This window comes from Pseudochaenichthys georgianus, chromosome 6 (genome assembly GCF_902827115.2).
Source record: "Pseudochaenichthys georgianus chromosome 6, fPseGeo1.2, whole genome shotgun sequence".
In the NCBI taxonomy this organism is placed as follows: domain Eukaryota; kingdom Metazoa; phylum Chordata; class Actinopteri; order Perciformes; family Channichthyidae; genus Pseudochaenichthys; species Pseudochaenichthys georgianus.
The window spans coordinates 12,777,519-12,791,774 of record NC_047508.1 but is presented as its reverse complement, the minus strand read 5'-3'; the positions used below and the strand labels follow the sequence as shown (position 1 = coordinate 12,791,774).

The following is a 14,256-nucleotide window of genomic DNA, read 5'->3' as shown; positions in this document are numbered from 1 at the left end:
TTTATGTGTAAGGCAGGAATTTACAGAGGGCAAAAAGTGAGTCTTAATTTTGAAACTGGCTTCAGGCTTTGAATTTCTGTTAAACCCCAGCCGCACAAGTTTATACATTTCAGGCAGAATCTGCCTCCTCCACTGTTCTGACCTCTAACCGCCGACACACAGAAGCTCAACACACACGCACATACACAAACTGCATAACAGAGTGAACCACAAGTTTAACCCTCTCAAAAACACAAAGTGTGTACACACACACTCTCACTGATTGAAGAAACACACACAGTATCACTCATCCCATATTTAAATTCTGGTCAGAAACTGTTTAGGTAGCAGATGGACTGGGAAAGTCCCTCAGATTTAGACGATGTGAGTTTGTCCCAGTTGTCTTTGGGACACAGACTTCGTCGGCTATTTTTGCCTCCGTGCACATTGATTGAAAATCTCTTCAAGTTTGAAAATGTGCTGTGTCTGCATTTCAACGTGAGTGTGCAAGAAATGGATTTTGTCCATCCGAAAGTCGTGTGTGTGTAACATCTGGGTCAAAGAACTTAATTATCCATACATGGATCCTTCAATATTAAATTAGAGAGATTTGATTATTGTATCTCAAAAGATCAAGGTCAGGGAGATGCAGCTGTTTGTTGTCAATGAAAGGACTGACTGTCTTTACCCCAAATGTCACATAGCGTTAGGAGGGGGATATTATTCTGTCATGTTTTTTTGTCTCCTGGGTCGCCTTAACACTTGAGACAAAAACATCGTCTGAGGCCTGCTGCTTAACCTTTGTAGGCTGGGTGAGCCTGAGTCCCCTACAGCGGCAAATATGTCAACGACATCTCCGCGCAATGGATAACCTGACAGAGATGCTAGCATTGCTCTATACCAGGGGTGGCCAACCAGTCAGAGGTTAAGAGCCACATTTGTTCTCTGTTACTGCAAAGAGCCACATCAAACACACAGTCACTGATACCGCTTGTTTAATTTTTTTGTTTTCTGGAGACAAGATTTCAACCACGTCACTGATGCATTTTTGTGACATTGGGATATATATTTTTTAAATCCTCTGGAGCAGAGAGAGGAGCTGTGGATTATTGTTATTGATTAATGCATCAGTGTTTCTTAGGGTCAAAAACACTAAACTCACAACTTAAAATGAAAGCGTTTAGTTTATTTAATAAAAGAGCACATGTTCAATGTGAAAAGTGACAGTAGTCATAATTTACTTGAATTTCAGGGGGGTCACGGGGCTCCGTTGGCGGGGCCCAGCGCACCTCCAAGACAATGGTAGGGCAAACACTGGATAGGTGATTGGTTCACTGCATCGCAGGTATTATTGTGATTGGCTCTTGGGCCACATCAAAATTAGATGCGCTGTCATCCTCTCATACTGACACCTGACACCACACATACACACGTAGGGAGAGCCGGGACGAAAGTAACGGAGCGATTTTATCCGAGCCCAAACAACTTTGACTGGCCAAATTACGTCAGAATTATCAGCATTCAATACTTAACAGACCTACTAAATATCAGGTTTTACTGTCAGGAGTAGCTAGTGTTGTCACGATACCAACATTTTGGTTTCGATACCAAGTCAAGAATTGCGATTCCGATTCTTTTTCGATACTTTTCTTAAAAAAAGGGAAACAGTCTTAAATGTAATTATTGTGCTTTTTTCACACCATAACTAGTGCTGCGTACCGGTACGCCGAACCGGTACTGGACTGGAAAAGTTTCGGTTCAAGTCCGGTTAAAACCGGAACGTCAGGAACCGGTATTTGGACTCGCAAAAAAACTAGCACTTACGTATATTCTGGTGTCTGTGGTTATTTAAACATTCCCTGATAAACGTTATTCAGCGTCAATAAATTAGTGCTAATCCCAGTGTGCTCAGTGTACACAATCACATGTCATTTCACCTTCGATTCACGGTTTGAAAACGTAGCATTTCGTCACATGCTAATGCTAACCGGAAGTGAACAATTTTCAGAATAAAAGTATTACGTAAATAGTGTGAATGTTTTTTCAGAATAAAACTGATTTAAATTAAATAATGTATTTAATTCAAAATTAGGCCATATCAACATTGATTTTAATTTCTAACAGTATGTACATCACTATGTGTGTAGTATGTACTGTATAATGTACACATGTAGAGTTGTAGAAAATACACTGTGTACAGACAGTACAGTACACTCTGACTGTACAGTCATTAGGGGTGGCCAACCCGCGGCTCTCGAGCCGCATGCGGCTCTTTGCCTAGTTTCATGCGGCTCTTCAGTTCATGTCGAATTGTATATGTGTGAGTTTGGGGGAGAGACACTGACTCCTGACTAGTGTTGCACGGTGTACCGATACTTGAAAGGTATACCGCGATACCCTGCCGTTAAAAACGTTACGATTCCTCCGTTTCATTCGTATCGGTACTTTAAGAATGACGGGGGAAAGTACTCCGGTGAGAAAGCGCGGTTTTAATAAGAGCCGTGTGTGTTCAGCGCTCTGCTTCCACTCCCTGCACTGCAACCGTGCCTGTAGTCCCGCCCCTCTCAAGCACGCTCTCAGTGCCTCCCCTCTCTCGTGCACGCGCTAGCTGCCAGAGCATGTGAGAAAACGAGAAGCATGGCTGCAAGTGGGAGTGCAACTGCCGCTGCGCCTCGGATTGTTGACAGAAAAGACGCCAGAAGCGAAATTTGGAAGTATTTGAGCTATATCTCTGACAGTGAGGGCAAGCCTACGGACACCACGAGGGCTGTCTGTCAGATATGTTTTAATTTTATTTAATAGGAAATCTTGTCATTTATTTTATTTATTGTTCTCATTGTTTAAAAGTTTGTGTTATGGTTCTGGTGTGAAATAAAGCACAATAATTAAATTTAAGACTGTTTCCCTTTTTTTAAGAAAAGTATCGAAAAAGAATCTGAATCGCAATTCTTGACTTGGTATCGAAATCGAAATGTTGGTATCGTGACAACACTAGCTACTCCTGACAGTTAAACCTGATATTTAGTAGGTCTGTTAAGTATTAACATAATTTGGCCGGTCAAAGTTGTTTGGGCTCGGATCAAATCGCTCCGTTACTTTCGTCCCGTGTTACTTTCGTCCCGGTGTGTATGTGTGGTGTCGGTATGAGAGAATGACAGCGCGTCTAATTTTGATGTGGCCCAAGAGCCAATCACAATAATACCTGCGATGCAGTGAACCAATCACCTTTGAGGGGGGGGAAACCGATCGTTGATTAAACACTATCCAGCGTTTCCCCTACCATTGTCTTGGAGGGGCGCCCCGCCAACGGAGCCCCGCGCCCCCCCTGAAATTCAAGGTGTTTAAAAAATATATATAATTTTTTTTTTTAAATATATATATATATATAGCACCAAATTGCAAATAATCTATAACTACTGTCACTTTTCACATTGAACATGTGCTCTTTTATTAAATAAACTAAACGCTTTCATTTTAAGTTGTGAGTTTAGTGTTTTTGACCCTAAGAAACACTGATTCATTAATCAATAACAATAATCCACAGCTCCTCTCTCTGCTCCAGAGGATTTAAAAAATATATATCCCAATGTCACACAAATGCATCAGTGACGTGGTTGAAATCTTGTCTCCAGAAAACAAAAAAACGGAAACAAGCGGTATCAGTGACTGTGTGTTTGATGTGGCTCTTTGCAGTAACATAGAAAAAATGTGGCTCTTAACCTCTGACTGGTTGGCCACCCCTAACTAGGGTTGGGTACCGAGAACCGGTTCCGGTTCGGAACCGGTTCCAACATTTCGATTCCAACGGCATCATTTAGAAATGTGAATTTCGGTTCCGCTTTTCGATTCCTGAGGAAATGTTTCTCGCCGCTCTCCGTAGCCTACTGCATGACTGCAGCGGGGCGGGAAATGTAGCGTTGTATCTACATTTCCTACAGTGTAACCTGAGACCAGGGCCGGCCCGTCGCACTGGCATTATAAATCTTCGCCTAGGGCGCCAGATCTGTGGAGGCGTTGCGCTGACAGCTCTGGGAGAAAAAATAAATGTTTTGACCGTTGGTGCTCATCCTAATTTTCGGCCTTGATGTAACAACATTCATAATTAAGTAAATGTAACACCCTTTTCATCCCGGTTACACTTTTCATTTGCCCTGTACGATGGGCGCTGCAAGTGATGAAAATTAGGGATGTTGGCTTATCTGGCAACCGCAGCTCACAGCCAAAGTGCGCGTGAGCGAGGGAGAAGGGGAGGGTGCACTGGAACCGGCACTGTTGTTATTAGCATCTGGTGCTAGCTTCTTCTTCTTTCGTATAACGTTATATGTCCAACTCGGTGTCGTGTAGCCATGCCCGCATCTCTGGTCCTAGGTCGAAGAGGCTGGCTTCCGAGGGTGGTCTATATAAGGGGCAGATGGTGATTATATGGACAGCGGTCTGCTCAGGGTCACCGCACTCGCATGCCGCACTGTCCGCCAAGCCCCACGTCTTCATCGTGGTTTTAAAGCGACCGACCCCAGTTCGTAGACGGTTTAGAGTGGTCCACTGCCGGCGCGGTAGGTCGTCGGTAGGTGGTGCTAGCTGCTCTAACGGAAGATGTTTCTACAATGATGTGGAGGGAGAGTCCTCTCCAGTCAGACTGAGAGGCTGATAACTTCAGCTCAGTGAGGTAAAGGACTCTGAGGGTTTAGATAGTTCACTTTAGTCTAAGTTATCTCAGTGGGTCTCAAACGTTTTGATCACAATTTATGTAAACAAAACACATATTTCCAAGGCACTCTTTTATAATTATTGGGATAAAACAGGTTTGAAATCATTCCAATGTATACTATAGGACAGTAAACCAGACATATCGTTTTAAACTGGCTAGATAAAAAAATATGCATAAATAAAATAGTAAAATAAGATATGAATGAACAACAAAAATAAAATGCGTTACATGTAGGCTATTTGTTATTTAATTATTAAAATGTAAACTGATCTTTTTCATATGGGTGTTTAGAGTTGTACCCCCTAGATCTAGTCTCTAGTAATTCTGCGTGTGCACCAGATTGAAGCATTTTACTTCAAAATGTTCAAACATTTCTTCCCGGTATGCCTGAGAAGGCAGATATGCTTGTTTTTCTCAACAAGAACTGTTTTTAAAAGTTGGACTGTTGCACTGTTGTAGCTTCAGTGGTTCTCAGGTTAAAGTTACATAGCAGTGAATATAAACATACTGATTAATGTGAATATTACTTTAAACTAACCTGTGTAAAAGTTTCTCGAATAAATGTAATTTTTTTGGTGGAAGAAGCATGTATCATTTTTTTACCCTGCCCCTCAAAGAATCGGAATCGAGAACCGTTAAGAACCGGAATCGAAAGGTAGAATCGGAATCGTGGAAATTCAAACGATACCCAACCCTACCCCTAACAGTGTAATGCGTATAGTCTACTCTACATTCTACCTTTCAGCAACGCTTTAGGCTCAGTCAGCTCAGGGACTGTTTGGTTACTTTAGTTTGGTAAATTAAATAAATGTTTGAACTTTGTAGTAGTTCACTGTAGTTGCTGTCATAAGTCATTTGTAGACTAAGTGGCAAAAAGTGTTTTTTTTACATTTGTACTTTTTAGAGAAATGTAGACACAAGTTGGAAGGGAGCACAATAAACCTGACGAGTTTGAATTTGAGATGATTATGAGTTAATTTTCAATTGATAATTAGCTCACAATAAGTTCACTTTAGTTACTCACACAACTTGACACAAGCCATGGGTTCAGGTCCGGACCTGAACCTGAATGTGAGTCCAGGTACGCAGCACTAACCATAACCATAACACAAACTTTTGAACAATGAGAACAATAAATAAAATAAATGACAAGAATTTGTATTAAATACAATTAATACATTTCTTACAGACAGGCCTCATGGTGTCCGTAGGCTTGCCCTCACTGTCAGAAATATAGCTAAAATACTTCCAAATTTCGCTTCCGGCGTCTTTTTTGTCAACAAGCCGAGCCGCAGCGGCAGTTGCACTCCCACTTGCAACCATGCTTCTCGTTTTCTCACATGCTCTGGCAGCTAGCGCGTGCACGAGAGAGGGGAGGCACTGAGAGCGTGCTTGAGAGGGGCGGGACTGCAGGCACGGCTGCAGTGCAGGGAGTGGAAGCAGAGCGCTGAACACACACGGCTCTTATTAAAACGGCGCTTTCTCACCGGAGTACTTTCCCCCGTCATTCTTAAAGTAACGATACGGAGGAATACGTAACGTTTTTAACGGCAGAGTATCGCGGTATACCTTTCAAGTATCGGTACACTGTGCAACACTAGTCAGGAGTCAGTGCCCAAACTCACACATATAAAATTCGATATGAACTGAAGAGCCACATCAAACTAGGCAAAGAGCCGTATGCGGCTCGAGAGCCGCGGGTTGGTAACCCCTGCTCTATACTCTTAGTTTGTTAGACAGTGAACACCCACAGGGAAATGAGAAATCAGTGATTAATAGATTTGTCGTAGATCTCAAACAGATGTCGTTTTTGTACACTTCTGTCTCCGCTGTGTCTTACGTTTGTGCTTTCCTGGTCTCTTGGCATCTGTATGTACTTTGTTCACTCGGCTAAGACTAATACTGAGGTTTTATTACTCCCAAATGCTGCCTTTGTATCCACTTTACTTGCTGATTATTACCTCTAATTATGGGCAAAGCGTTTTTTTGATGGTTATTGGATTACATCTGAGCATCCGGACCAATTTCCTCCTAAGCACAGGGTGACTGCGTGTCTTCTTGGTTTGTCATGGCTAAACTAACCCCCCAGTTATTTTCCATCAGGCTGGATGGACAAATGTAGTCAAGAGGTCATTGAACCATCGTTCTAGTCCAGGGGTACTCAAATACAAATCTTAAAGGTCCAAAATAAATGTTTCAATAAGACAAAGGTCCGTTTATTACGGTCATTCAAACTTTTAAACAATTGCAACAAGATTCTTAACACGAGGTTGCAAAAACAAAAATAATCTGTATGCAGCAGTTTTCATTGTTATTGTGTCTGTGCTTGACCCCTCAGAGTCGCAGTGTAAGAGCTGCACAGTTATGAGTAAAGGCAGCTGCACTCTTTTTCATTCAGCATTCCCATTATTGCTTTATAAATGTCTTGCCCCCTTGTGTGTCCACTGAGGTTCGTCAGGCCCAACACATCTTCAACAAACTCCCCCTTTGCCTCATCATAAAAACTCACAAACACCAGCAACTGAGCATTGTCAGTGGTGTCAGTGGACTCACCCACAGCTAAGGAAATGCACTGTGCATTTTTTATTCCATCTCAAAGCTGATTAATCAAATCACCAGCCAGTATTTATGTTCTTCTGGTTGCTGTGGAATCTGAGAGGGGCATTTGCTTGATTTGACCTGTTATTTCCTCTTTTTGCTTGCCTTCACATGGTCTCCATCACTTCAGTCATGCATTCTTTTATACTTCAGTTATTATCCAGTGGAAAGCCCTTACCTGCTGGCCTAGTTAAATCAAAGTGGTTACTTTTTTTTGGCTGGGCAGTGTAGTTTTACACACCGTCTTATTTGACTTTCTCAGGACTTAAAACTGTTTTTGGGGGTCAGACCCCCTCAAAGAAAAAAAAATATTTACACACGTAAGGTCATCATCTTAATAGTTTTGTATGCTCATCCGTGAGCAGAGCATCAAGTTGACATGTCTATTACAGCTGAATGCGGCGATTACCATTTTGTTCAGCAAAACGCCTCACAAACGTATTAAGATCAACAGCTTTAGTGCGTTTTGATTCAATGCTGAGTGCAGCCACACTGACGGTCTCTTCTCTGTCAGTGTAGAACGCAAATACCTCATTCCTTCAGTGCTTGGGTCCGAATGCTTCTCGTTTTGCGCCGTCCCGTTCAAATGAAATCGACGCCAATCATATGTCCAGGCTCGCGCCAGGACCGGGGGAGGGGTTACATGACGTGCATCTTGTGCTGCATTCACTTGCACTCGGACATTAGAGACTTTCTCTCATAAATGTCCGATGAGCGCTGCAGTCTATGGACATAGCGGATCATTTTTGACTCGTTGCGTTGTGGCGATGTCTCGCAGATAATACATATGAAAAGTATAATTTGCTCAGAGTCCAGAGACAGTTGTGGTTCGGTCCGGATCCGGACCGGAGTCCGTACTTTGAGGATGCCTGTTCTAGTCTTTCTATGCCACCAAGCTAATTGTAAAAGCTGGGTGTATTTTTAAATTAAAAGCCAGATATATTCATGTCAATAAGACTAGGGGTGCTCCGATCGGGCATTTTTGCGATACCGATCGCCTCTCCGATCGGGTGGTGGGGGCTATGGGGATCTTCCATTTAAAGTGATGTTTAAAACTCAGTTAATGGGGCTCATTTTTATATTGCCTCAGTTTATAATCGTAACAGATAGAAAAGTTCAGATTAATTTTTCAATAAATGATGCAAGTGTCAGAAAACACAACCCTCTCTCTTTTCCTCCATACCCAAATCTCTAAAAACGGGGCTGCAACGGAGCTGATACAGATTTGAATTGTTCTGACGTCAGAAATGGGGTGCTCCGCCTATATGGGCAACTCTCCACCTATGAGGGGAATGGGGGGTTGCCACGGCCATTGCCGCTGGAAAGCGCTGGAGACACTGTAGTACATATGCCAGGCCTGTAAGTGGCGCTGTAGTCTGCCACAAAAGCAGTGAAGAAGACTTCCCGTGCATGGTTGCCATGGTTGCCCTTCTGTTTATTCTCCGCTGTGGACGCTCTTGCTCTTTTTCTCCCTCCCCGAGGCAAGCGTTTGCTCCTGCTGCTGTTATTCAATGCAATCCCTCTCTCGTTGTAATTCTCTCCGGTAGTCCACCAGCAGATGACAAACACCCACCTCTCCGCCTCTTCCAAGGAACGAGGGGACCGTGCGGCAGAGTTTCAGTTAGATTTTTCTCCACCGGTCAACATGTCCGTTAAAGTTTAAATCTTCCGGACAAAATTAGAAACGTGCCGGTCAAAGGTCTTCTTTGTTATTTATTGAGCTTTAAAACAAATGAATAACGACTCTATATAATCATATAAGAATAAAACATGGAGGACGGAGATCTCTTTTTCTCCCCCTCTTCTGAGAGCCCAGCAGCTGATCTCAAAGCACGCTCCCCTACCCCTCAATGCAGTGCGCAATGCTTCAATGAGCTCAACGTGGGCGGGAGCGCAACCTTTGAGGCACGTGACGTTCCGACTCCCGTGTTGTGTACTTACCATAGACTGTATGGTACTTACCCAGTCACAAAAATAACATTATATCTTATATTATTAATATATATATAATTCTGATATCTGTGGTTATTTAAACATTCCCTGATAAACGTTATTTCAGCGTCAATAAATGAGTGTTAATCCCAGTGTGTTTAGTGTACAACATCACATGTAATTTCACCTTCAATTCACAGTTTTCAAAAAGTTAGCCACATGCTAATGCTAACCAGAAATGAAGAATTTTCAGAATAAAAGTGTTAAGTTAATAGTTAGTGTGGACTTCCGTTTTTTTCACAATAAAACTGCTTTAAATTAAAACCCTGTATTTAATTTAAATTACGTCATATCAACATTGATTTTAATTTCTTACAGTAGGAGAGGTTTTGGGGTTTGGTAGGGAGGAAGGAAGATTAGGTAAAAAGGTAGGGAGTGGTTAGGGTTAGGATGGGGGGAAGGAAGACAACTGCTACCTGGGAAACAGGATGCAACGCGTCATCTGTGAAGCTCCTCCCACATTGAGCTCATTGAGGCATTGCGCACTGCATTGAGGGGCTTCTCCTCCCCTCTCCTGCAGGGGGGCGTGGTCAGCTGCAGCTCATTTGCATTAAAGCTACATCACAGAATCAGCCCTTGCAAAAACAGGGCTGGAAAGAGCAAATAGAGCGAAATGAGGCATGGATAAAATGCATGATCTGTTTGGTATTTTGAAAAAAAATGTTTTATATAGGTATGGCCCTACAATATATATTTCAAATAGAACATGATAGGTCCACTTTAACTTTGGATAATAACACAGGAGAAATGAGCGGAAGTGCTCTCTTTTCCTCTCTCCCCCTCTCTCTCTCGCCTGACAGCCTGTCAGTATCTCATGCAGCTCACTGATCCAGTAATGAGTGACCCGACAGTGAAGAATAAATATATTTATAACTAGTTTAGCTTGTTCCAGAGGTAGATAAAATAGCTAAGTGTGTTAGGTCTAACTCTTGTGGGTTTCGTTCCGCTCACCGGTCCGTCACAGCGGGCGGAGCTGCAGGATTTCTGCTTCACACACGGAGCATACCGCTATTTCATTGTCATTTTCGGACACCTTAAAATACTGCCAGACTGGTGAAGCCATTTTGGCGAGCTTGTTTTGCCGCACAGAGAAAAGTGTCATGTATTTTACGTCATGTGATCTGCCTTTATAGAGAGCACCGATCGGCCGAGAGTGAGTATCGGCCGATAACGATCGGAGCATCCCTAAATAAGACAATAACCACATTGTGTTAAACACACCCTGTCACATAAATAGAATACAATTGGCTAAAATAGTTTCACTCATAGCATGTATTCCAGTTTGTTTGTTTTCTTTTATGCTAGTTGTCACATAATGTTGATAGGAACTAGTGAATGCCAATAGTTTCTTGATGTTTAGCTTAGGAAATTAAATTCACTTCACATGGAATGTTGCCGGAATTAAACAGTTTTGTTCCGAGTCCCATTAAGAAATATATACAAGGGGTCCGAAAGAGAAGGATGGCCGTCTGTGTTGCTGTTATTGCCCATCTGTTCATGTCTCAGGCTGAAGGATCATAATCTGACATTCTTGTCTCTCCAGGCTGAGGTGATTATGAACTACCACGTAGGAGAGACCGTGTTATCCATCCAGAAAACCACTCTGATCCCCGGAGGCTCCGAGTCCATGGTCTACACCACGTTGTCCGGAGGCATCGGCATTCTGGTCCCGTTCACGTCACATGAGGTATCAACGCCTAGAAATACACAACAAGAAATCTATCTTATTCTTTTTCTATAATCATGGACAATTTGCATATGATACATATACATATTGCAGCCTACTCACAATTCCACACATGATATATTTAACTTTTAATTTCAAGCTAGTGTACACAATCTCCTATTGTGAATACATTTTTAAGACTCAAAATGCTGCTGTGACAAAAGTATGTCCCAATTTGGGATTAATATAGTATCTATCTACAACTATTATCACTTATTTTTGCCTCGTTGGGTTTTTATTTGAGTCTCTTAATTTATTTCTCACATTTCCCTCCCTCCTATGTTTCTTTGTCCAGGACCATGACTTCTTCCAGCATTTAGAGATGCACATGCGCTCGGAGTTCCCCCCACTGTGCGGCAGAGACCACCTCAGCTTCAGATCCTATTACTTCCCAGTCAAGGTTGGTTATGTTTTACGAGATCTCATCCTTCAGATGTTTCAGATTTATAAACTTTTATGTCCCGAGTCTTTTATTTTTGTCTGTCTTTTATTTCCTCCAGAATGTGATTGATGGAGATCTGTGTGAGCAGTTTAACAGCATGGATCCTCACAAGCAGAAAAGTGTGGCAGAGGAGCTGGACAGAACACCGCCCGAGGTGTCTAAGAAACTGGAGGACATTCGTACTCGCTACGCCTTCTAATCGTACACCCTCATGCAGCAGGGCTGGACACACACACACACACACACACACACACACACACACACACACACACACACACACACACACACACACACACACACACACACACACACCTCCTTCAGTACCACAGTGTGCCCAGGTTCAGGAAACAAATTGATGGATTGTTATATGTGGGCAGACACACACACACACACACCTTATTACGCAGAAACAAACCGCAAGACATCACATGGTTTTGATTCCCGTACATTGCAAGTCACACACAGCTCATCCTTGCAACGCAAACACCCGCAATTAAAACTATGAGTGCGCAAACTTTCAGTATTGCCGTCATTACCTGGAAACATGGCAGGAAGTCTCGGGCCAGTTCAGCCTTCTTGCATTGCTAGTCTGTTAAATTACCTTGATTCAGACAAACAGCAGTGGGAACATTCTCATCACACTCAGTCATAAGCGTTGTTCACACACAGATGTGTGAACAGAAACTGAGGAGCAACTGTCATCTGCACCTCAAGTACATGCAACCAAAATAATTGTAAGCCCATACATTTTATTTAAATGCCAAGCAGAGAAGTCTAGTTAGGGACAGAATGTGTAGAGGGATTGTCACTCTGAAATCTAAGAACATTTTTTGTTATTCAGCACGACGGTGTGTTTGTGTCCTTTAATCTCAGCTGAATGAAACATGTTTTTGTATGGTAAGGTCTTTTTTTATGTGTATTGATTAGAATTATGCCATGATGCATATACCATAGTCCATGAGGGTATCATTAAATCTTTCTTAGCCCCTCGCCCTGTCTGTCTGTTTGATGACATGTCGGCCTCTTTAAAGCATATTGCTTACTTGCAACTGGGAACCAAACAGAAGCCAGTGTCTGACCCACGTTTGGAGAAGTGTTGCCATACTCTGGCATTAGACGTCGACCGGACTCAGACTAAATAAGTGGGTGGAAGAACACTGAAGGTTTGCACTGGGTGTTGTTCTTCTCAGTCCTGTAAATTCCCAACCTCAGCCACAGGCTCAGACATAGCATTCCTCAGTAGTCACTGAATTTAGGGGTTTGTGGGATGGGGGCAGTGGTCTGTTTTTTGTAAATAAAGTTGTTGTTTTTTTGTGCTTTTATAAAACCATGCGTTTGGTTCATTTCCTGCCACTGAAACATCGATCAGCCAAATGATTCATCAGTGCATTTGTCTTAATCATGAAGAAATTAGAGGTCCAGTATTAAGTTGTGTGATTCATCATGCTATCCGCACAGGGAATGTAATTATTATTAAAAGTGATGCTAACCATCTGATTTAGACCTTGTACAAACAAATGGCAGATTAAACACCTGAGGAGCGAAATACAGCAACATTCCTCTTAGGCTGTAATAATGCATTTCCCTATCATTCAGCTTGGTGTTTTTCATACAAAGAAATGGATTAATATAATGTTCCTGCCCACTTTCTTGCCAGGAAGTGTATCGTAGGTCTAGAATCAAAATGTATATAGTTTATTAGCTTATCATTACCTGGCTTATGTTTCAAATTCAAAAACCAGATTACAGAGTTGGATCATTTTGGGATCTAACACCGGGCACCACCACTTCTTACAGCCATTTAAAATACAAAACAAGAGGATAATGATCTTTAATAAATTAGAATAATAAGCAGACAAGACTAAGTGTTCACATCTGTCTTTGCTTTTGGATGTGTGATGGGTTTTGTCGCTGCGGGATGAACTTGGTCTGACTAAACTTCCCACTTTTTGCCACAGTTTATATTCCATAACCACATGGGCAGGGTTTAAAAAATGTTATGGACAACAAAACTGTACCCTAAAGTGACTCATCCTGAGGACGTGCTGGTCATTTGAAAATAAAAGTCTTCCAGGCACAGAAGAGAAACATCTGTGTCTTTGAGAATGCCCATCCTGTGCAATTACTGGCTACTTTATCAATTTATTGTAAAGTGATTTTATTTTAGAAGGTATGATGGTCCTTAAATAGGTAGCAGTACGACCATGAGATGAGGCATTTAGTGAATGGATTGTTTTTAATTTTTTTATTTACATTGACTCAGTTACTTTATTGCAACACTTATTTGTAAACCCAGGTCATAATTCTGAGTTTGAAAACACATGAGAAGGACAACATAACTACCACCAAACAGGGATATCATACACCAATAATGATAGGCAGTGTTGCTAAAGAAGCCTTCCTTTTTTTTTTTTGTACTAACGGTAAAGCAGCACTTGGTCTAAAAGCATACAGTGGGTACATCCAAGAAGTACTCAATACAGAATTTCCTATTTCTGAATATCGTATATGATTTTATTGAATTAATTATAATATAAGTAGATATTCTGTTATAAAATTAAAACATAAAATCTAGTTGATTATAGGCAGTAATCATTATAAATCTGGATAGTGACTAGTACCTTAGTTTTAACATAACTGTAGTGAAGTAAACATATTTGCCTCTGAGATAAAGTATAAGGAAGCTTATGGGGTGATCCGTCGTTCCACGACCAGGACGGAATCCGCATTGTTCCTCCTCAATCTGAGGTTCGACAATCGGCCTGACCCTCCTTTCGAGTACCTTCAGCCTCCCCGGGAAAGTTTATTCAA

The 14,256-nt window shown here is 41.9% G+C and overlaps 1 protein-coding gene across 2 annotated transcripts in view; it reads left to right on the top strand.

Annotated features, from left to right (window-relative positions):
* The window catches only part of sf3b3 (splicing factor 3b, subunit 3), a 53,757-nt gene extending 40,202 nt beyond the window's left edge, over positions 1 to 13,555 (top strand). For both annotated transcript variants that reach the window (XM_034084825.2, XM_034084824.2), the window contains exons 25-27: positions 10,821 to 10,964; positions 11,299 to 11,403; positions 11,504 to 13,555. In XM_034084825.2, the coding sequence (XP_033940716.1) occupies positions 10,821 to 10,964; positions 11,299 to 11,403; positions 11,504 to 11,644 (390 nt within the window). In that variant the 3' untranslated portion in view covers positions 11,645 to 13,555. The remainder of the gene's footprint in view (positions 1 to 10,820; positions 10,965 to 11,298; positions 11,404 to 11,503) is intronic.
* The last annotated feature ends 701 nt before the right edge of the window (positions 13,556 to 14,256 follow it).